The 23488-nt window shown below is 39.2% G+C and overlaps 2 protein-coding genes across 2 annotated transcripts in view; one reads left to right on the top strand and one right to left on the bottom strand.

Annotated features, from left to right (window-relative positions):
* PSPC1 (paraspeckle component 1) overlaps nt 1-9109 on the top strand; it is a 113211-nt gene extending 104102 nt beyond the window's left edge. The window contains exon 9 of the transcript XR_014303629.1: nt 9002-9109. The gene's annotated coding sequence lies outside the window, so the exon portion shown is untranslated. The remainder of the gene's footprint in view (nt 1-9001) is intronic.
* The window catches only part of MPHOSPH8 (M-phase phosphoprotein 8), a 58808-nt gene continuing 36771 nt past the window's right edge, over nt 1452-23488 (bottom strand). Inside the window, exons 6-14 of the mRNA XM_082701652.1 lie at nt 19733-19858; nt 19562-19650; nt 16932-17072; nt 15709-15795; nt 11144-11298; nt 8152-8306; nt 5332-5459; nt 4396-4479; nt 1452-3691 (exon numbers count right to left, since the gene is read on the bottom strand). Of these exons, the coding sequence (XP_082557778.1) occupies nt 3650-3691; nt 4396-4479; nt 5332-5459; nt 8152-8306; nt 11144-11298; nt 15709-15795; nt 16932-17072; nt 19562-19650; nt 19733-19858 (1007 nt within the window). The 3' untranslated portion in view covers nt 1452-3649. The remainder of the gene's footprint in view (nt 3692-4395; nt 4480-5331; nt 5460-8151; nt 8307-11143; nt 11299-15708; nt 15796-16931; nt 17073-19561; nt 19651-19732; nt 19859-23488) is intronic.

Here is a 23488-nt window from a genome sequence, read left to right as displayed (position 1 = left end):
GTCTGAAAGCAGTATTATCTGCAAGTCAGCACTGGATGGGAGGAAAGCAGTGTGGGTTCTAATCAGTGGTTCGCTGCATTTACTTACCAACCAACTTGGTTGGTAACCAACTTTACGTACTTACCAACTTTACTTACTTACTTACCAACACTTGGACCAATAAAGCTTTAAAAACTTAAAAACAGTTTTAAGGGCTTACATAGTTTTAGGCTATGAAAATTAACTGCATAAAATATTAAGATTTTCCAAATTCTCCAAATTCTTCATAAATCACTTTTTGATAGTGCTGATGTGTATATCCTCCATTTCCTTTGTCTTTATCATCCTCCTTGCTTTAAAGACATTAGACTTGCATGGTAAATGCTTTATCAGATCCCTTCACCATTAATATTCTGGATGCTAAGCCTTTTTCCACCACTAGTATTTTCTTACTTTGAAAGCTATCAGTGTAACACTGAGTCAATTCTAAAAACACCTCGGCTTCAAACTGCAACCTCCTGACATTTCACTAAGACAGGAATGACTTGGGAAGATGATACATGCAAATGACCTCTTCTCAGAGCTAAACCAAACTCCCTAACTGAAGCTGTTCAACATTTGAGTAGTTTGGATACTGGATGCTGCTCTTTGGTACTATTGTGATAAAAAAAGCATGTATGGGGCGCCTGGGTGGCTCAGAGGATTAAGCCTGTGTCTTCAGCTCAGGTCATCATCTCAGGGTCCTGGGATTGAGCCCTGCAGCGGGCTCTCTGCTCAGCAGGGAACCTGCTCCCCCCCCCCCACCCTACCCCCCGCCTGGCTCTCTGCCTACTTGTGATCTCTGTCTGTCAAATAAATAAAATCTTAAAAAAAAACAAACAAACCAAAACATGTATAATGTGCTTTATACTACAACCATACTCATTAGAGTGGACCAGATCTGAATGACAGAACTTAAATTAATTGAATAACCCAGTTATGTTGTCCTTACTGCCATATGCACTGTAGAGGATTTTTTTTTTTTTAAATTTGCGGATGAGCGAGCGAGCGAGCAGTGGGTGGGGAGGGTTAGAGGGAGAGGGACAAGAAGACTACCCACCCTGAGCAGGGAGTCCTGCGTGGGGCTCAAACCCAGGACCTTGAGATCACAACCTGAGCCAAAGGCAGATGCTTAACGAACTGAACCATCCAGGTGCTCCTGATTTATTTTTTTTAAGTTAATATAAAACTGAAATAAAAATGTGTACTGTTTGGTTTTCTCTGAGTCTGGCTGAACAATGATGCATCCTAGTTTTGACGATCTGCTTAATAAGATTGCCCATGGCCTAATATAAAGCTCAGTTACATATTCTGTATCATATATGCTTTCTAAGAAGACTGCTTTGGTTTTGACCTGTAGTACTAAGCAAATCTGTAAATCATCTGGTAAGGTGCTGCTTGAGAAATGGCTTGTTTTCTAGAGAAACCATGGCTCACACTTTGTACAAATTTTATTTAAATGTCAAAGTAGCAGCATTATCAGTATCTGATGGAATTAGCTGCCTAGTCAGAGAACCAGCAAGAAACCACTCAAGTGCGAGTCTGCAATTCAAGTCTTCTCCATCCTTAAGAAACCAGACCTTTCAGAGTGGACAGGTATGGTTTTCATTTGGCTATAGAGAAGGTATAGTTTAGAACAAAAGGTATTAAATTCTGTGGCTCTATTTTCTATTCCTAGTAGATATAACTAAATTTACATAACTTACTGCCACATCTGGCATAAATAAAACTGGTAGAAGTTGAGATGGACAACTCAAAGGTTGTGTTACCTCAAATAACTCACACTTTTGTCTTCCTTCTCTGACCCTGCTTCTGTCAAAATAACTTGATGAGTTATTTCCTTCATGTTAACACGTTTTTGATTTTTGAAGATTTTATTTATTTAATAAAATTAAAGATTTTTATTTATTTGACAGATCGTGAGAGAAGGGAACAGAAGCAGGCTTCCTTCCCACAGAGCAGGGAGCCTGATGTGGGCTCAGTCATTACCTGAGCCCAAGGCAGATGCTTAATGACTGAGCCACCCAGGTGCCCCTGTTGTTTTTTTTTAAGATTTTATTTATTTGGCAGAGAGATCACAAGTAGGCAGAGAGAGGGAGAGGGGAAGAAGCGGCTCCCCGCGGAGCAAAGAGCCTGATGCGGGGCTCGATCCCAGGACCCTAGCTAGGATCATGACCTGAGCTGAAGGCAGAGGCTTTAACCCACTGAGCCACCCTGGTGCCCCGGTTTTTTTGTTTTTTAATCCTTGCTGACTTCCCAGCTTTCATACTTCTGAACCTAAACTTCTAAGGAAATTATTCATCAGATTTCCCACTTGATTTCTAGCCTGGCCTACCCTCTTGGATTAACTTGCCTCTTGTAAAGAGTAAGATAATACTATCTTAAGCATGATTTTGAGACAGAAATTTTCTTTAAAAATGCATTTCTCCCTGACTGTTCCTGACCCACACCACTAACTCAAATCTCACAACTTTTTTCCTAGAAAGCTGTGAAGTCAGATACAGTGCTAGTCATACATGACTCAATGTAGATGAAAAAATTCCAATCCCAGCTGTCATTTAGCTAAAAAATTACACATTAGTATCCCCCTGGTTTTGAAGTCCTGAGACTTGATATACAAAGAAAATAGACCAACATTTGGTGTTTTATTGAGAACATTGTAGGAAAAGGCAGTACGTAAAGTAAAAAATGGCTCTCTGAAATGTCTATACAATGTATGTGGTCTACTATATGACATTCTGAAAATTTTTCATTAAAATTATAAAACCAATCATGAACTAAATAATTTTATAATCTCCAAGTCCAGACTTTTTAGTTAGCCAAATACTTCTTAAGCGACTATGAAAGATCTGTGGGGAATCTCTAGAAGCAGTAACTCTTCACATGAGGCACAGTATGGCAAATAAGCCTTGGCTGGCCTTCCCAGTGTTCATAATAAGGGCACAGGATCTGGCTTTTGAAAATTACTTGACAAATGAAAGAACAAGGATAAAAATCCACAAGTACTATGTTCTTTAGGCCCCACAGTGTCCTGGCTTATATATTTTTTTTCTTTCCTTTTTTTTTCCTGTATCTTAGATTCTGATTTATTATCTTTTCAAAGAATAAAGGATAACTGCAAATACACAAAGTTGTCACCTCCAATTCAGGATCTGTGGAAACTGCATATTACAAAAAACTCAGACCTCTTCCCTCAAATCTGCCTACCAAGTTAGAAAGTCATCCTTTAAGGGCAGCAAACTGATACCTTATTTAGTGCTTCAGTGACTTGAATATCACATCCACACTTAATTGTTTTTAATGCAGAAATTCACCAGGGCTAGTAGAAAATTTCAAGTTAGAAAAAAAGACTTTTAATTTTCTTAAATAATCCTCCCATGTACCTTTCCACATTGTGGAAAAACTGAACTATGCAGTCTGGAGACATCAAAATTTCAGAACACTGGCACAAATACTTACATCTATATTTTATAATATATTAGAACCACCATGTCCTGTGTTAGAGCCTGTAACAGATAACAGGCCTGAAACTGCAAGAGGTTTACAGATGAAACTTCAATTCTAGAGGTGTTAGCTGTGCCAGAGTTCCAAAATAGGCCTGGAAGTAACTCCATCCCAACTCTCCGTTCCGTCACTGCAGCTGTACTCTGTATGCACCTATTAGCAGTTTAACCTTTTGAAAGAAAACAGGCATAAGTATCAGTACAGATACCTCTGTCAAGTTCCTCTTTCTTCAAAGAGGGAAAACACACAACCAAGATCTGTCTTATTTGGCAATGTTCTCAAATTGGTTATCAATTCAGAGTGTTAGGTTACCACTTTTAATAAAAAATCCAAGTGCTTATAACTGGATTTTTAGATTATTATAATAAATAACTGTACTATTTGTTACATAGACTTTTGGTCCACCTTCATTGTTCAGTGAACAGCCTAAAGACATACATAAAATGTTATACATTAAATAACAAAGGCAAGAACTACAACTTTGCTCAATACTGGAGAGATGCATCCTTATCATCAGTCCCTTTATTTCTTTTTCTTTTCTTTTTAAGATTTTATTTATTTATTTGGCAGAGAGGCAGGCAGAGAGAGGAGGAAGCAGGCTTCCTGCTAAGCAGAGAGCCTGAGATCATGACCTGAGCCAAAGGCAGAGGCTTAACCAACTGAGCCACCCAGGCGGCCCATCAGTCCCTTTCTTGACACACAATTTATGTCTAACACATCTGCAGATTCTAGTGCGCTGCTATCCCAGAAAGCACTGGTCTCCAGGACAGGCACACCAGGAACACGGCATTCTTGGAATTTTTTTCTGCAGATAAAGTAATCTGAAGTAGCAATATGAGTAGCTGCACTTAAATGTAAGGAAAGGGTTTTCACCTTGGCAGAAGGCGCTTCTGTCAATCTTATGAAGAGTTTATTGAGGCCTGCAGCAGGGCTGAACGAGTAAACAAAATGACTGTCCTAGGGAAAGAGACCAACCAGTCAGTGTTCTCTCAGACTAATACATCAAAGAACATCATTGTATCTTAAAACATTCAGAATCCAAAGACGTAAAAGAGAACACAAATTTTACACTTTAGATCGATTTGCTGATTACTTTTCTCTTGATTTATTAAAAAGATACAAATGAGGAAAAAGCTTGTAAGATTTATCTGCAAGAACAGCAACCAGATAAATCTTTAGGATTGGATTAGCTTGTATAATGTGTATAGATAGCCATATACAGCATGAGTGTTAAAAACCTTCATAAACAGTTGATTTTGCTTAAGTCAGCCTAAGGAAAGAATTCTCAGTATAGAAAAGGAAACATACACACAGGTTCTTCGAGACCATTTTTTTGTTAAAATTATATAGCTGCTAATATTTTATTATAAACCCAAATTAAAGTATAATGGTTACGTGAAGCTATACACATTAAAGCTAGGAATGAATACACCCATGTTCTAGGTATTTGAATCAAAGAAGGGGTATATTTTTAAAATTCTCTAAATTTCCTTTAGGTGAATGTAATTACAATGGTGGGAAAAGGCAGAATATTTAAAAAAATCAGTACATTTCTTATACCTTAAGAATTTATATTCATAATGTTCTGACATTATGATAAATACAACTTAAGGCATATATATCAAACATGAGAAGTCCAGATTCTTACAAAATTTAGGAAAATTTTACTTTGCAATTATGGGTTAGTGTCTTATTGCTAATTGGCTTAGCTGTAATTAACATATTTTATTAAAACACACCATTAAAAGTCATCTGTGCTTCTGGATTAGAAAAATGTATTTTTCAGTAATGAACTATAGAAAATCTTACCAGAAAAACTGGAAGTTGAAATTTATCATTTAAAACTACAGCTTGTACACTACATGGTCCACAGAGCCGGGCAATAACTTCTTTACCCAAAAAATTGGCATGGAAAATAAACAGCAGGATGCCAGAGCCTGAATAAGAGAGATGTAAAACATAGATTTTAGTATCAGCCCTACCATGGCCATCTTTCAACTCTGAAGAAGGCACACCTGTACGAGTTGGGAGTGATCCCCTCAGTAAGCCTGGTGGAACGCACCCTGCCTGATGCCCGCTCATACTGGACAATCTCAGTCCCAACTTCAAAACTTGGTGTTACCCAGCATTTTTCAAACCACAGACCCTTTCTATTTTTTTGTCCAAGTGATCCCTACTGACAGCTCAGGGAACAAATTTTTTAAAATACGCTCTCTACGTTAATTTTGGTCTTAAAGGGTAAAAGTTGCTGCTGAATATGTAAAATGTCCATGGATGCAAACTTCTATGATGGTTTCTCTGGGTTTGGGTTTGAGTGACTGTCCATTTTCTTCTACACAGTCTTTTAACTTTTCCCAATTTTCTGATTAATACCAAACCTTATTCGGTGGGGTAGGGTAGGGTGGGGACTGTGAAATTTGAAGCTTTCACTGAATATCCAAAATACTCTGCATGACTCATTTTTCTGAACAAAGCTATACTTTTATTACAACAGAAAATAGATACCTGAACTCTATGACCTTTCTGATAAGCCATTTTTTAAGATGAAAAAACACTGATCCAGCCCAATTATAAACAAGAGGAGACTTCATAAAAGAGACCCCCAAGGAACCACTGACTTTTTTTGTTCTGGTCCCAGGGAAAGGAGGACACACTGATTCACCCCTAGCTCTCTTTCTTCTCCTTTCGAAGCTATTTAAGTTTTGTCATACTGATTACTTAAAATGCTATACCCACCCCACACCCGCCCCCAAAGTGCCGAGGTTCAAAAGAAAATGCCTACACACAATATAGGGACTGTTTCTTGTCTTTTTCCCCTCAGTTCCACTATGAATGAGCATCTGATCTGGGACAAAAGTTGAGGTGAGTATTTGTTACTCTCTCTATAGAGGAGAGTGGTGGTAACTCTTCAAAATGACCTGAATGGGGACTAGCGGTCTACAGTGAAAATCCTATTTGAAAATCCTTCATTCGGGTGCTGTTCATTCTAACCAAAATCAGTTAGATCTAAGGAAGTTGTGTTCATTAACTCTACTCTGACAAGTACTTGAATTTCACTGACCTACTATGACATGAGGAACCCTAATTAATTTGCTAGCAGTTGTTTCATGCTATCAGTATAAACGTTTTCTCCAGCCAAACTAGGTGTTAAACACAATCACAGTCCCCCTCAAGGAACCAAGGTCAATGCTTCTCAAACTTGAGTGTGTTCCTAAATCACCTGAGATCTTAACCAAGGTGTCAACTGAGAGTCAGGTCTGGGTGGACCTGAGAGTCTGCATCTCTAACAAGCTCTCAGAGCAGTCTGAGACCACACTGACTAGCAAGGGTCAGGAAAACCTATCAGGATCTTGTATCAGGATGACAAGGCGTCTTTGGTAAGGTTTCACATAGAGAAGATTTCTGTTAGCCACGCTGTGTATGTGCAGAAAAAAAAAAATCAGTAACCTTAAGACAGTCCAGGTGCACTGAAGCCCGTAAGTTGTGAATGTTGGGAGACTGGCCCAGATCAGCTGAGCAACCCCTACACCCTGTTCCCCAACCTTGTGCCCACTACTCAGCAATGTAAACTATCTACTTGGACAGCTGAAATCACAAGTGATTCTTCAATGTCAAGTTCACTAAACACAGGTGTTATGTAATAGGTGTCTTTAATTAAATTTTCATTAATGAATACATACATACATATATATAAAGATTTATTTCTTTATTTGAGAGAGAATGAAGCAAGGGCTGGTGGCCAGAGTCAGAGTGAAAAGGAGAAGCAGACTCCCTGCCAAAGGCAGATGCTTAATCAACTGGCCACCCAAGGACCCTATATGTATTTTTTTAAATGGATGTTTTTACTTAACAAAAAAGCCAGAACCCAGTTTCCTACTTTCATGAAGGCAGTGTTCTTTCCACTTAAACAGTTTATGCTGTGTCCCTGTCCTGGAGAAGGGCCATGCCCATGTCATGGTCTTGCCAGCACAGCAGCTGTTAAGCAGAGGCTAGGAACCAGAACCAAAATTCCACCTCCTGCTATTCAACTTTCCTATGGGTCAAGACACTGACTTTTTATTTTAATCAAGTTAAAAAACAAAATTAGTTAAATTAATTAATTAAAATTAATTAACGAAAGTTAGTACAATTATTAAGATCCAACTTCCATACTTTTTTTCAAGATCCAAGGCAGGAAGAACAGTTCCAAATACCATGCTTTTTTCATTTTTAAAAAAAAATTTAAGATTTATCTGAGGGGGGTGGAAAGACAGAAAATCTCAAGCAGGCTCCCTGCTGTGCAGAGCCCAACTCAGGAGATCATGACCTGCCCCAGAATGAGGAGTCAGATGCTTAACTGACTGAGCCACCCAGGTTTTTAAACAAGTGCTAACAGTGCTCCGTGGATCCCTCAAAGTCACCTGGGATGGTAGGTATCAGGTCACCTTTTTCTGCCAGAGTAGCTCTGCTGTTAACTATTTTATATAATTATTATGCATAATGGGATTCTGTGAAGATATATTCATAGAGTTCTATTTAAAAATCAGCTGAAAGTCTATGGCCATACCATCCTGAACATGCCCAATCTCATCTGATTAGAAATCAGCTGATATTTACAGTGTCACTTTTCAAACAAAAACATAGGCTTACCTTCTGGTATGTTCTGTGGGGGTTTGTAATTGAAATCTGTTGAAAAATCTGGTCCCTCACAGAGACGATGACATGCTATTGGAAAAATTGGTTCTAATAGAGCAAGACGTGCTTCAAAGTAATCCCTTATTGTTTCTTCTGCTACTCTTGAAAGTCTAGGCAAAAAGTATAGTAAGAGTTGTTAATATTAATGTAGAAAATAACCATGAGTCATATTCTCAAACTGCTGAATACATGAGGCCTTCCCAAATCAACCTTTAAAATAAATGTAACTTCCTACTCATCCTGCTTCCCTGGTGTATTTTTCTTTAGCACTTAGCATCTGACACACTGTCTTACTGTCTATGTTGCCACAGGGAATTTAGGCTCTTAAGGGGCCAGTCTTCCCCCAATCCCCCAAGCCCCGCTGCTGTCTCCATCTTCCCAGTCTTCTGAATAGTTCCTGGCGTACAGAGAGCACTCAATACTTATTTGTCTAATGAAAATGAAAATTCTACTGAACAATAAATTTGAGAAGTGCCACACACACACACACACACACACACACACACACACACACACACTTTATAGTACTTAGTTTAGAAGACAGTTAAATAAAATGCTAATGCAGATTAGTGCTAATTCAGAAAATATTTTTAAATTATCTTGCTAGGAAAGTAACCAACTCATTTGGTTTTCCCGAGATATTCAGGTTTTAGGAGTGGAAATCCACTGTATTGGGTCATGGACACACAGAGAAATTATGGGTTGGGTAAAGCTCCCAGCAAAGGCTGGACAGACTCACGACATACATGCCATTTTTGGTTTGTTTTTTGTCTCTTGTCTGAAATTTACCTTACTTTCTGCCTAGACTATAGATCCTGGAATTGGAGTAACTATCATGCAGGCATGAAGACTGAAGTCATACCTCTAGACTCCCTGTTATTTTGAACAATAAATATCTTACTCATGTTAACTACTGTTTGTGACGTTTCTGTTACGTGTTGTCAAAATAATTTTTTTTTATTAGTTTCAGAGGCAGAATTTAGTGTTTCATCAGTTGCATATAACACCCAGTGCTCATTACATCAAGTGCCCTCCTTAATGCCTGTCACCTGATTATCCCCCGGCACCACACACAGAGTCATCTCCCTTCCAGCAACCCTCAGTTTGTTTCCTAGAGTTCAGCCTCTCTGGTGGTTTGCCTCCCTCTCAATTTTCATCTTATTTTTTCCTTCCTTTCCCCTATGTTCATCTGTTTTGTTTCTTAAATTCCACGAGTGAAATCATGTATTTGTCTTTCTGTGACTGACTTATTTTGCTTAGCGTAATACCCTCTAGTTCCATCCACATCGTTGCAAATGGCAAGATTTCATTCTTTTTGATGACAGAGTAAGCCAGAATAGTTCTTAAGGAAAAAGCTAAGTTACTTGTGTGATTTTCAATTAAAATAAAATGATTTATAATTCATCTGAAAAAGAATGACCTTGAATGGATAAACTGTGGTACATCCAGACAATGGAATATTGTTCAGCATTAGAAAGAAATAAGCTAAGCCACGAAGACATGGTGGATCGCTATATTTATACAGTATTATTATTATTTACAACAGCCAAATTATGGAAGCAGCCAAGTGTCCATCGATAGATGATAAATGGATAAAGAAGAGGTAGTATGTAAATTATTGAGCCATAAAAAATTAAATCTTGTTACTTGCAACAACATGGATGGATCAAGAGAGTATAATGCTAAGTGAAATAAGTCAGAGACAAAAGCCATATGATTTCACTCATGTGGAATTTAAGAAACAAAACAAATGAACAAAGGAAAAATAAAGAGATAAATCAAAAAACTAGACAACTATGGAGAACAAACTGATTGATGGTTCCCACAGGGGAGGTGGGTAGTGGGATGGGAGAAATCAGTGAAGGGGATTAAGAGTGATGAGCACTGGGGCGCCTGGGTGGCTCAGTGGGTTAAGCCGCTGCCTTCGGCTCAGGTCATGATCTCAGGGTCCTGGGATAGAGTCCCGCATCGGGCTCTTTGCTCAGCAGGGAGCCTGTTTCCCTTCCTCTCTCTCTGCCTGCCTCTCTGCCTACTTGTGATCTCTCTTTGTCAAATAAATAAAATCTTTAAAAAAAAAAAAGTGATGAGCACTGAGTAATATAGAGTTGCTGACTCACTATATTGTACAGCTGAAATACAATACTATGTTAACTAACTGGAATTAAAGCAAACAAATTTTAAAAAAAGACATGGAGGAATCTTCAATGCATATTACTAAGTGAAAGATGCCAATCTGAAAAGGGCAAGTACTATGATTCCAACTGCACGACATTCTGGAAAAAGCAAAACAATGGAGAGAGCAAAAAGATCAGTGATTGCCATGGGTCGGGGGGCAGGGGCAGGAAGGGATGAACAGGCAGAGCACAGGATTTTTAGGGCAGTGCTATTCTGTATGACACTAATAGTGGGTACACGTCATTATACATTTGTCAAAACTCCACAAAATGCGCGACACCAAGGTGTACCCTAATGTAAACCCATGGACTCTGGATGGTAACTGTCAATGCAGGTTCATTGGTTTTAGCAAATGCACCCCTCTGGTGGACAGATGTTAGTAGGGGAGGTTGTGCATGTATGGAAGCAGAGGATATGTAGGAACTCTGTACTTTTAGCTCAACTTCACTGTGAATCTAAAACTGCTTGAAAAAATCATGTCTATTAAAAAAAAATACAGATTAGTTTTAAGAAAGCACGAGTCAAATTATGAGCATAATTAAGATTTTTAAGGAGCTACTCCTATCTAGGAGTGGTCAGTGTTAAATTTTAAAGTTTGAGACCTCAATAACTGTCAGAAAAATAATTTATATGCCACTTACTAAATTTATGATATTTTGAGAACAGAAGCCTGTCATGACTTCCACTTAACAATCTTCATCTGACCAATTATATACATGATGTGTCCACACAGACTCTGTGACTTAACCATGGCACACTCGCTCACACTTACGTCTCTAAGTGATTCTTCAGCAAGTCATACACTAACACATTGTTACACTGCTTTGCAAAATGCAGTGCGCTGTTTTGGTGTTTCGACAAAATATTGCAGTCAGCTCCACATTCGATTACAAGTCGTACAATATCAGAATTTCCTCTTTTACAGGCCTACAATGGGGAAAAAAGGAACAGGAAATACTTAGCTGTAAGATAACTACCAATCTGTGTTTGCCCCTTTCTTCACATGTGAGCTTGGGAATTTCTGTGAAGAGAAGCACAAGAATGTTGGAGAGGGAGAAAAAAACTTGACACAGGGTCTCACCAAGAGTTACAAACTGTTAAGTAAACAAACAGTGGTATGCCCCTTTTACTCAGTGAATAGTACTGAAATCTGTGCTACAATTTCATCCCTGACTCCTGGGGAAATGGGCAACTCTAAAAGATACCTCTGTTCCAAGACAGAACAAACACCAGGCCTTCCTAAGCTCTAGCGTGCTCCATTCTTCAGATCAAGTCTCCGGCGCCACAAAGTAATTTCAACATTTCCCCAGAAGACTGCTTTAAAGGAGACTAATTGAGCATAGATCCAAATTTGAATTCAGCAAATTTAAGATGGACCTGGACACAGTTCAAAGACCATTTCCAGAGTAAAAAGACCTACATCTATGTTTTCTCCTGTCTGTTATTTATTTACTAGCTAAAGGACATCAAGTAAGTCCCTAATTCTGAATCTCACTGTTTCCATTTGTTGAGAGGGGATCACAGTACTTCCACCTCACAACACTGAGGCTGAAATTAAATAACATATTGTAAAGGAACCAGGGCAAGCCAGTAAGCTTTTCTACAAAAACAAGGCCATCTGGTATGCTACCACTCCAGACAGTATTTCTACAGAGTAGGTTTTTAAGCTGTGCAAGTGCTAGGTCAAAGGGCATGCATCTCATGGAATAGCTGATAAATATGCCCTTCAAAAGAATGTAACTCAGTGGTTCCCACTGGGGTGATCTGCCCCCCCAGGGGAATTCAGGCAATGTATGGAGACATTTCTGGTTGTTACAGGGTGGGTACTTATGGCATCTGGAGCAGAAGTGAGGGATGCTGTTATACATGCTACAAATGATCTGGCCCACATTGCCAGGAGGGAGAAGGTTGAAAAGCCCTGCTGGAACCAATTATATGCCCCACATTGGTGGGTGAGAATGTGGTTTCTCCACCCCTTCACACTCTGGTAATGACCAATTTTTTTTTAATTTTTAATTTTTTATAAACATATATTTTTATCCCCAGGGGTACAGGTCTGTGAATCTCCAGGTTTACACACTTCACAGCACTCAACAAAGCACATACCCTCCCCAATGTCCATAATCCCACCCCCTTCTCCCAACCCCCCTCCCCCCAGCAACCCTCAGTTTGTTTTGTGAGATTAAGAGTCACTTATAGTTTGTCTCCCTCCCAATTCCATCTTGTTTGGTAATGACCAATTTTATATATTATTTCTGAGATGAAAGGTTTTTAAAATTTTGTTTCAAAAATTTCTGAAAATCTCTCCCCGTGTTTATTTCTTCTAATTCTAAAAACCAATTTAATATACTAAATCCTTAAAGCTTAAGAAACCAGTACCAAAAAAAAAAAAAAAAAACCCCAATACAAACAAAAACCAGACCAAAACAAAAAACAAAAACAAAGTTTAAATACAGTTATAGGCAGTATTATTCAGACAGCAGTTAAATATGCTTTAAGTACTTCTCTAGGAAGAAGGAACAAACAGTCCCTCGATCCCTTCCGCTCTGGACACTGCCTTCCTCCTTGTCAGATCAACTCCGAAGTGCCTGCTACATCCAAGATCCACCTCCTCACCTTGTACAACCCCACACCCCTCATACCCAACAAATGAGGGCACTAATACCCTCTCCAGTGCTACTTCCCTATGGAACTTCCCAGCCTCTTTCTCTGGCATCTCTGCCTCAGCAGATGCTGCAGGCCTCCTTAAAATGCTCAGGATACTTTTCTCTCCTGATCTTCCTCCTCCTTCTCTAGTCTTCCCTATGTGGCTGCCTTCCATCTCTGGCTTTTCTTTCCCTTCTAACTCTCAGCAGTGACCCCACTCTCACCCTAGGGCTGTAACTGTGCTGTCTACCGTGATGACCCTGAATCTGAATCTACAGCCCACCCCGCTCTCTTGAGCTAAAGAACACATGTGAAACATCATCAGAGCATTCCTAGCTCAAATGCAACACCACTCATTGTATACTGCCTGAGTTCCCGAAATTAAGAAATAAGATTACCAAGCATCACCTTCAATTACCAAGTCCTGTGAGTTCTATCTTCTTAAACCACTGCTCATGGGTGCCTGGATGGCTCAGTGGGTTAAAGCCTCTGCCTTCGGCTCAGGTCATGATCCCAGGGTCCTGGGATCGAGCCCCGCATCAGGCTCTCTGCTCAGCGGGGAGCCTGCTTCCCTTTCTCTCTCTCTGCCCACTTCTCTGCCTACTTGTGATCTCTGTCTGCCAAACAAATAAATAAAATCTTTAAAAAAAAATAAACCACTGGTCAGTCTATCCACTTCCATCTCCACTGTCACTACCTAGGTACAGACTATTATTTCACTTAATTTTATTTATTTATTTTTTAAAGACTTAATTTTTTTTTTTTTAAGATTTTATTTATTTATTTGACAGACAGAGATCACAAGTAGGCAGAGAGGCAGGCAGAGAGATACAGAGGAGGAAGCAGACTCCCCGCTGAGCAGAGAGCCTGATGCGGGCCTCGATCCCAAGACCCTGGGATCATGACCTAAGCTGAAGGCAGAGACTTTAACCCACTGAGCCACCCAGGTGCCCCTATTTCACTTAATTTTTTTTTTTAAAGATTTTATTTATTTGGGAGAGAGAGAGAGAGAGAATGAGAGAGAGCATGAGTGGAGAAAGGTCAGCAGGAGAAACAGACTCCCTGCCAAGCAGGGAGCCCGATGTGGGACTAGATCCTGGGATTCCAGGATCGTGAGCCGAGCTGAAGTCAGTCACTTAACCAACTGAGCCACCCAGGAGCCTTATTTCACTTATTTTAAAAACATCTCTGTACTGTTTTTATTTATTTATTTTTTAAATTTATTTATTTTACAGAGAAAGAGTAGGCAGAGAGAGAGAGGAAGAAGCAGGCTCCCTGCTGAGCAGAGAGCCTGATGTGGGGCTTGATCCCAGGACCCTGAGATCATGACCTGAGCCGAGGGCAGAGCTTTTAACACAATGAGCCACCCAGGTGTCCCACTGCTTGTCCTTTTAACCAATTCGTTCCCCCTACTGAACTAAGTGAGGGACATTAAAAACAACCACCTTTATTCTGATTATGTCTTTCTCTAGCTTAAACCTTTTAGCAGCCTCCAATTATTTCAGGACCAAGTTATCCTAATTCCTTGTTCCAGATATAGACCATGTCCATGCTCACTGCCCTATGTGCACACCTTTATGCACAAGACTACTTAAGTATTTACTGTTTAGAATGTACCTGGTGATTTCTCAATAAGACAAAGTTTTAATTCATATTTGATGTGCCAATTCTTCTCTAAGCATATGGCAACAGAAAACACAAAGGAAAACTAAAACTCAAAAGTAGGGCTCCTGAACAAAATAAGCATTTCCATAAACCAAAAATGATATGGCAACACAAGCAGTGAGCAAGGTCCACATCTCGAGCATGGAAGAAGGTTGAGGGGATAGATGAACTGGGCCTTGCTCTCTGACTCAGGAAAGACGGCTGAAAATAGGTACTATAGACAAACACCCACTTGGGTCATTTTCTTGCACAAAACTATATCAACAAACACAGCAGTAAGACAGAGCCTCCACGCTGGGAACTAATGCATGGCTCGGTGTCAGGACCTGCTCTGTCCTAATGGCATTTTAGGCCAGGAACCTAAACTACCACAGTAGTGAGACCGGGGTTGGCCCCAGGAGAAGCAAAAACAGAACTGCTAAATAGGGAGAGGTCATCAAAGGGATAGTCATGGGGGAGGCTTGAACAACCTTCCACTCAAAATGGTCAGCAAACCACAATTCCAAATACGCATGAAGAAAGTGGCGGCTAAGGAGATGAGTCCACCAATGTAAAATAATAATGAAAGTACATCATGTTCTTTTCCACTCCCAGCTCTCTGCATATCCTATTCCATTTCCTGCTTACACAGTTCATCCCTGCCTGCTTATATGTCATTTGTAAGATGCAGCTCAGCCACCTATCACATCCACCCTTTTTTTTTTTTTAAAGTAATCTCTATGCTCAACATGGGGCTCAAAACTTATGACCCCAAGATCAAGAGTCATATGCTCTATCGACTGAGCCAGCCAGATGTTCTACCCTGTCCCACCTTGAATCTGCACTGCTCAGCTCAACTTTTATGTAATCCCATGGCTCTCTGGGTTTTTTCCTGACATTATTGCTCACATCAACTCTTAATTTTGCTGACCTATTTCTCCTACACATTTGTGTCCTGTTCCCCATCATATTCCCAGCCCTCAGCAGAGTGCCTGGCAATCAGGGTACTAACAGGAACATCTGTCAAAACCGAAGTGAAATATTTACCTTCATTAGAGCAGTCTCACCATTGCTCTGCTGGACATTAACAAAAGCTCCTGCTTCCAAAAGAATAGCCACTGTAGTTAAAAAGTTCTAGTTAAAAAAAAAAAAAAAAAAAGGCAAATTTAATTCCCAGAATTCTTTAAAAGATAGTTTTTGATGACTTGAAGTTTTTAGCCATCCAGAAAAATACTCAGATTCTATCCCAAGCAGATCAGTGAATATGGGTCTTCACTGTGCCCACCATTCAGGCCCCATGCACAACCATACACAATTTAACAGTAACTTCAACCTTAAGTTTAACTACTGGTTTCAACATAAGAAACTCTGTATATCAATCCTTTAAAAAGATAGTATGTGGAAACATTTTAATTATGTTCTTAATCAAAAGGAACACTTAATTTCAATTGGGAAAGATTTTTAAGATTTTTTTTAAGGGTATCTTTCATGTTATTTTCTCTCTTTTTTAAAGATTTTATTTGACAAAGAGAGCGATCACAAGTAGACAGAGAGGCAGGCAGAGAGAGAAGGGGAAGCAGAGCTTGATCCCAGGACCCTGAGATCATGACCTGAGCCGAAGGCAGAGGTTTAACCCACTGAGCCACCCAGGTGATCCAGTTTTAAGAGTTAAAAATTTTTTTTTTATTTGACAGAGGGAGACACAGCCAGAGAGGGAACACAAGCAGGGTGAGAGGGAGAAGCAGGCCTCCTGCCGAGCAGGGAGCCTGACACAGGGCTTGATTCCAGGACCCCAGGACCATGACTTGAGCCAAAGGCAGACACTTAACGAATGAGCCACCCATGTGCCCCAAACTGGAAAAGATCTTTAAAAGATTTAAGATTGAAACCAGCATTAGTATATTAATCAGAGGCCTTTTTTCTTTTCTTTTTTTTCAAGTACTTCTATGCCCAGTATGGAGTTTGAATTCATAACCCTGAGATCAAGAGTCACATGCTCTACAGATTAAGCCAACCAGGTGCCCCTAGGGTCTTTTTTCAATATGAATCACTTCCCACTAGATAAATCACATTTTGAAAATTCAATTATAAAGTACTACTATTGACAAAAAAAAAATCTATTCATGGTAAGTCCTAGATGAATTGAAATATGAGATTCTAAAGTTATGTGACCATAAGAGTTTTATTTCCCCACAGAAACAGACTCCTGTTCTGGTCCACAGGCAGGAATTCCTACAGAATAAGAAACTGAGGTCTTTTGAGTTCCCAACCTTCTCAGCTGCATGAATGAGGGCAGTGGTCCCATTCTTCTGTCTGCCATTCACCTTAGCCCCCTTCTTGATGAGGAGCCTCAGCAAGTCATCTTGCCCTCCTGCTGCAGCAAGCATCACCAGAGTCATCCCGCTTGAATCCTTCATTGGTTTTGTTGAGGAAAAAGACATGTCAGTGTCCATCAGAAAAATTTTAGAGCTAAGTCTTTTCGTCTATGATGTTTCAATGTGAAATCACTTAAATACATGGATTTAAGCAGCTACTTAAGGTTTTTAGAAAATATCCTTATAATAATTAGAAATACCACAGTTTCTTTCAGATGTAAATATAAAATTTTACAACTTCCATGTTTGTTTGTTTGTTTTAAGATTTTAAGAGAGAGAGAGAATGAGAGAGACCGAGCATGAAAAGGGGAAGGTCAGAGGGAGAAGCAGACCCCCTGCCGAGCAGGGAGCCTGACGCAGGACTCCATCCAGGACTCCAGTATCATGACCTGAGCTGAAGGCAGTCGATCAATCAACTGAGTCACCCAGATGCCCTACAACTTCCATGTTTTAAAGGCCTATCATATCAACACTTGGAACAACATGTGATGAATAGTATTCGTATCATGATACTATAAAAATGGCAAAGTATTTATTACACATTTCATACACAAAAGTCTCCTTGTGTTCTAGGTAAAACAGGTGAAACTTACTCACTCACTTGATACTCACTTAGTTGGCTGAAAGACCTAAGGCTCGAAATGACTACTAGATGTAACCTAAGTCCACTCTATTGATGACAGGCTAAGTGAATGGTGTCACCACAAATGGTGGCCTATATGAATAAAACTGTTGGGAAGTGACGGTTGGCTACTCAAAGGATAAAGAAAAAAATTCAGAAGGCGGAAACTGATACGATTGGATTCTAAGATGCTATGACAAAATAGAGAAAATACTTTAAAGAGATAAAATTACATAAAGTTGACAAAAAATAAAAAGGTAATAGCGTAAATATTTTCAATCATTAACTGAAACAAAAAAACATTTATTAAATACCATCCATTTATTAAATGCCATTTATTAAATACCATCTACTAAAACCAAGTTCTAATAGTTACTTTGTTGTTAATTTGGCTATAGGAATTTGGCTATAATCTGAAAGCTCAGCAAAATTCACTTATATGAGCAATCTGAAGGAATACAAAAGTCTTCTGAGTAAGAGAGTGCACTTCCTCTCATTTGTAAAATATCCTATTACTACAAAACATGTTAAAGGGGAAAAAACCTTCTTCTAATTTATTCATAAAGACCAAGCTACATTAGTAATAAAGTAGGAAAAAAAATCTGATAAAACCCAGCATCCATCCAACCCTGATAAAAACTTAAGCAGGTAAACAAAGGAAGTCTAGAAAGAGAAAGACTACTGTCCACAAGAAACCCACAACAGTAAAAGAGAACGAGAACCTTCACACACAGCCTAAGGGGAAATCCCCACTCAGATCAGAAGCAGAACAGGATCACTTCCACTACTACTATTCTTCAAAATGTTACCAAGTTCACAACACCAGAAAAAGAAAGATTACTGGGAAAAAGGAAACAAAATAGTTACTTTTTAATAGGTGATCATATTCTCTGCCCAGAGAATCCCAGGCAAGTGACTTAAAATTATTACAATAAGAGAATTTCACAGTGACGGGAGACCACATATATGCACATGGGTGCACACGTGCACACACACACACAAATCAATAGCTTCACCAAACATACAGAATAACCAGTTAGAAGACAAAATGTGGGAGGAAAAAGATCCTAATGATTATACTGAGATAATTTAAAAGTTATCAAATATGTAGGAACACAACCAAAATAAATGTGCAAGAACCATACAAAGAAAAGAAAATTTATATAACTTTGCTTTAGGAATAAATGAAGAGCTGAATGAATGTAGAGTTACCATGTTCTTATTTGGAGGACTAAAAATGTAAAAATATCAATTCTCAGTCAAATTAATCTATAGAGTTCATGCAATTTTACCCAAAATCTCAGTAATTCTTTTGAACTGTAACTCCTAAGGAGTAAGCTTTAAAAAAAAATCCACCACCAAAGCAAAAATACTAAAGAAGAAAGTATAAAAAATCTTTTGTAAACAAGACACCCAAAGCCATAAAGGAAAGGATCAACAGATATGACTATCTAAAAATAAAAATCCTCTGAATAATAAAAGACTCAAAAACAAAAACTAAAAACTAGGAAGAAAGGGTTAAGGCGCTTTCATTAAAAGAAAAAACACCCCCTCCCCCATACATCAAAATGAAAAACCTATAGCAACAGAACCATGGGCAATTGCTGTGAAGAGGAGACTACCACCAAAGCACCATCAGAGACAAGGACACAAGGAGTCGTTTTATGCCCCTCAGAGCAGCGGAGATTCAACCACAGACAAAAACTAGATAGGCCACAGCTAAACCAAATGGTTGCTCCTGGGGCTGGAATTACAAGGTCTATAATTTTCTACACTATACATTCCTACTGTGTTTTCAGTTTACAAAATGAACATTACTTTTTTAATTTTTAAAAAATGAAAAATAAAATAGAATTATATTAAAAGAGCTACTATCTTTATTTCATGAGATTTTACTAATTACCTCTTGGTCCAGGTTATAGTCTTCATTTGAATTAAGTGCAACTTTTACAGCAATATAATCCCCATTTTTCACAGCATCCCTCAATAAATCTACAATGAAAGAATTAAGAAAAATTAGGCTTCTCATATCTAGACACATGAAAAGGACCACCAAAATTCCTAAACTACTCACTACTTGAAATTGCATTTGCTGTGGTAAAGTTCTCATCTTCCCCATCAAGATGCTTTTGAAAATCTTCTAGTTTCATCCATTCCAACTGCAAGTCCATGCCCAAACTCAAAATCTGTTGTCTGCCATCTGGAACACAGAAGAGCCTTATAAATACACATTTTCTTTTCCTGTAACAATGCTGTTTTATTAACTTTTGGTGTCTAAAGCAAAGTTTCATATACACTCGTAATATATTTCATTATGTAATTGAGTCTTTAATTAAATTTCTGCTTTTCTTGGTAAAGTAATACCAACTACCCACATTTAGATGTCACAGTGCTTCAAAAGCATAAATACAAGATTAAGTAGCTCAAAGGAAGAGAGAAAAATCATAGGGATTCAGTAAGAGGAATCTCTTAACATTTCTATCTTTGGCCATTCTTCTTGGATATGCATTGCCTACAATCATTTATGCAAGTAAAGCCATTCTTTTTTTTTTTTTTTTTTTAAAGATTTTATTTATTTATTTGACAGAGAGAAATCACAAGTAGATAGAGAAGCAGGCAGAGAGAGAAGGGGGGAAGCAGGCTCCCCGCTGAGCAGAGAGCCTGATGCGGGACTCGATCCCAGGACCCTGAGATCATGACCTGAGCCGAAGGCAGCGGCTTAACCCACTGAGCCACCCAGGCGCCCCAAGTAAAGCCATTCTAAATGTGTAAACCAAGGGCACCTGGGTGGCTCAATCATTCAGCATCTGTCTTTGGCTCAGATCATGATCCTAGGGTCCAGTGACTGAGCCCCATATTGGGTTCCCTGCTCTGTGGGAAGCCTGCTTTTCCCTCTCTCACTCCCTCTGCTTGTATTCCCTCTCTATCTCTTTCTCTGTGTCAAATAAATTTTTAAAAATCTTTAAATGTGTAAATTAGACCTGTATGTAAATAAGTCACTGGTCTTTCAGACTCAGCTCCAGGTCCTTCTCTTGGAAGTCCTCTGTGCTTCCTCCTACCCACAAAGCAAGTACTAGTTTCCTCCCTCATCTGTCTGACCCAGGAGCTTTCCTAACATTAGGAAAGAACATGTTCATCCACTATTGACAGTGCAGCAAATAAGATCTGAGCATTAATTCATTGGGGAGTATTCAAAACAACTGTCTATTTTATTTTTAAATATTTTATTTATGTATTTATTTGTGGGGGGCAGAGAGGGGCAGAAGGAGAGGTAAGCAGTCTCCACACCCAGCACAGAGCCTGATGTAGAGTTTGATCCCGTGACTCTGAAATCATGACCTGACCTGAAATCAAGAGTTGAGTGCCCAACTAACTGAACCACCCATCCAGACGCCCTTCAACTGTGCTATTTTAAAAAGCAAAAACAAAAAATATTTTATGGTAAAAGTATTTTCACCTAAAACCAATTCCTCAAACTACACAAATGTCAGGCAGTTAACTTGCCATAGACATGAAGTTTGTAAAAGACACAAATAAATGAAAGAAATTCTTCCAAAGCTTTCAACTCAAACCCACACTTCTCTTTGCTACCTCCAAGAGCATTCCATCATAGAAAAAGCACAGCCTTAAGAGCTACACATACTGGATTTTCTGTATCCCAGCTCCTTATGTCAGTTGCATGGCTTTGAGTAAGTCATGTAAACTTGGAGTACCTCACTTTCTGAGTAACAGCAGTAGTAGTAATAGTAAAAGCAGCTAACATTCAGGGAGAAGTGTTAAAGTATTTACATAAATTAGCACATTTAATCCACACACAATAACATATACAGGGATACATGTTATGGGTAAGAAAACAAGGCAAAGAGGTTCTGTGATTTGCTCACACACATCAGTAAGCCAACAGGCTTCTTCTCACTGAGTTGTATCTGAGCCCACAGCAGGACCTCCTCTCTCTAGCCCAGCCCCACAATACCATGGACAGATCTGTGAAGGACAGAAGAGGGTTCGTATCAATTGAGATACTACCACCTAACTTACAGGACTGTTACAAGTAACAAAAACATGCAACATAAATAACAAGAAAAGGTATGCTGTAGCTTGGATTTTGATCTCTAACAAAGCCAACTTGTTCAAAATCCCATGTTCATTCCTACCAAGTACTGGATCTTGATTTGGCATCTGGTAGTTTAAGCCTTTCTATTTTTAATAACTTTATTAATTTAATAAAAAGCTTATTTTTATTAACTAAAAGAATGTGTTAGGAGGTAAACATCTGTGAACAGAGCACTAATTTGAGCACAGACCCACTCTGGGGCCTCAACACTCCCCATACCATGCTATCCCCCACCACAGTGATGTCACAGAGTTTAAATCTGTCATTCCCTTCTGTTCTTTTTAAAAATGGTTTTGCCATAAATACATATATCCTAAAAAATCTACAGTTGTTTCTTAGCTTTATAAAAATTGGTATTGGGTGAATGGGTTGCTCAGTCGGTTATGAGTCTGCCTTTGGCTCAGGTCATGATCTCTGGGTCCTGGGATTGAGACCCATATAGGGTTCCCTGCTTAGTGTGGTGTCTGCTTCTCCCTCTCCCTCTGCCCCTCCCTCCTGCTCCTGCTCCTGCTTACATATGCATGATCTCTCTCTAAGAAAAAAAATCTTTAAAAAGAAATTGGTAGGGTGCCTAGGTGGCTCACTGGGTTAAGCCTCAGCCTTCGGCTCAGGTCATGATCTCAGGGATCCTACCCAGCATCAGGCTCTCTGCTCAGCCAGGAGCCTGCTTCCCCTTCTCTCTCTCTCTGCCTGCCTCTCTGCCTACTTGTGATCTCTGTGTGTCAAATAAGTAAGTAAATAAATAAATAAAATCTTAAAAAAAAAAAAAAAAAGAAATTGGTATCTACATGGCTAATTTTGTGCATCATATTGACTGGATTAAGGGATGCCCGGATAGCTGGTAAAACATTATTTCTGGATGTATCTCTGAGGGCCTTTCTGGGAGATTAGCATTTGAATTAGAATGAGCTGAAGGGACGCCTGGGTGGCTCAGTTGGTTAAGCAGCTGCCTTCGGCTCAGGTCATGATCCCGGCGTCCTGGGATCGAGTCCCATATCGGGCTCCTTGATCAGCAGGGAGCCTGCTTCTCCCTCTGCCTCTGCCTGCCATTCTGTCTGCCTGTGCTTGCTCTCTCCCCCCTCTCTCTCTGATAAATAAATAAAATCTTTAAAAAAAAAAAAAAGAATGAGCTGAAGATCTGCCCTCATCAGTGTGGGCAGGTAACATGCAATCCTCTACACTACACAAGAACACAGATTCTCTCTTCTTGAGCTGGGACCTCCATCTTCTGCCTTGACAGCAGGAATCCTGGCTCTTGGACCTTTGGACTTTCAGGTTTACACCATCAGCTCTGTGATTCTCAGGCCTCTGCACTGAGACTAGACCAAAATTACAGTTTCATCTTTCCTGGGTCTACACTGCAAATGGCAGGTTGTGGGACTATTCTAAACCTTTATAATCACACATGCCAATTCTTTCTAACAAACCTCCTTTTTTAATATATATCCTGTTGATTCTGTTTCTCTGGAGAATCCAATACAGTATCATACTGAAGAAATTTTTAAATATATTTTGAGTATCAATCCTTTGTTTTTTTCACCTTTTTAAATGGGAACTTTAATGAATACAACTGCTTTGCAACCAACTTTATCACTCTTTTCTTTTATGGTACTTTCATGTGTCTTGTTTCAGAAATCCTTCTCTATCTTAAAGATATGATCCTTTGTCCTCCAAATATCTACTATCTAACTGTCCTCTTTATATTTAAGACCTTAA

Source organism: Mustela nivalis (genome assembly GCF_964662115.1).
Source record: "Mustela nivalis genome assembly, chromosome: 15".
Classification (NCBI taxonomy): Eukaryota; Metazoa; Chordata; class Mammalia; order Carnivora; family Mustelidae; genus Mustela; species Mustela nivalis.
This window is presented reverse-complemented; position numbering and strand designations above follow the sequence as displayed.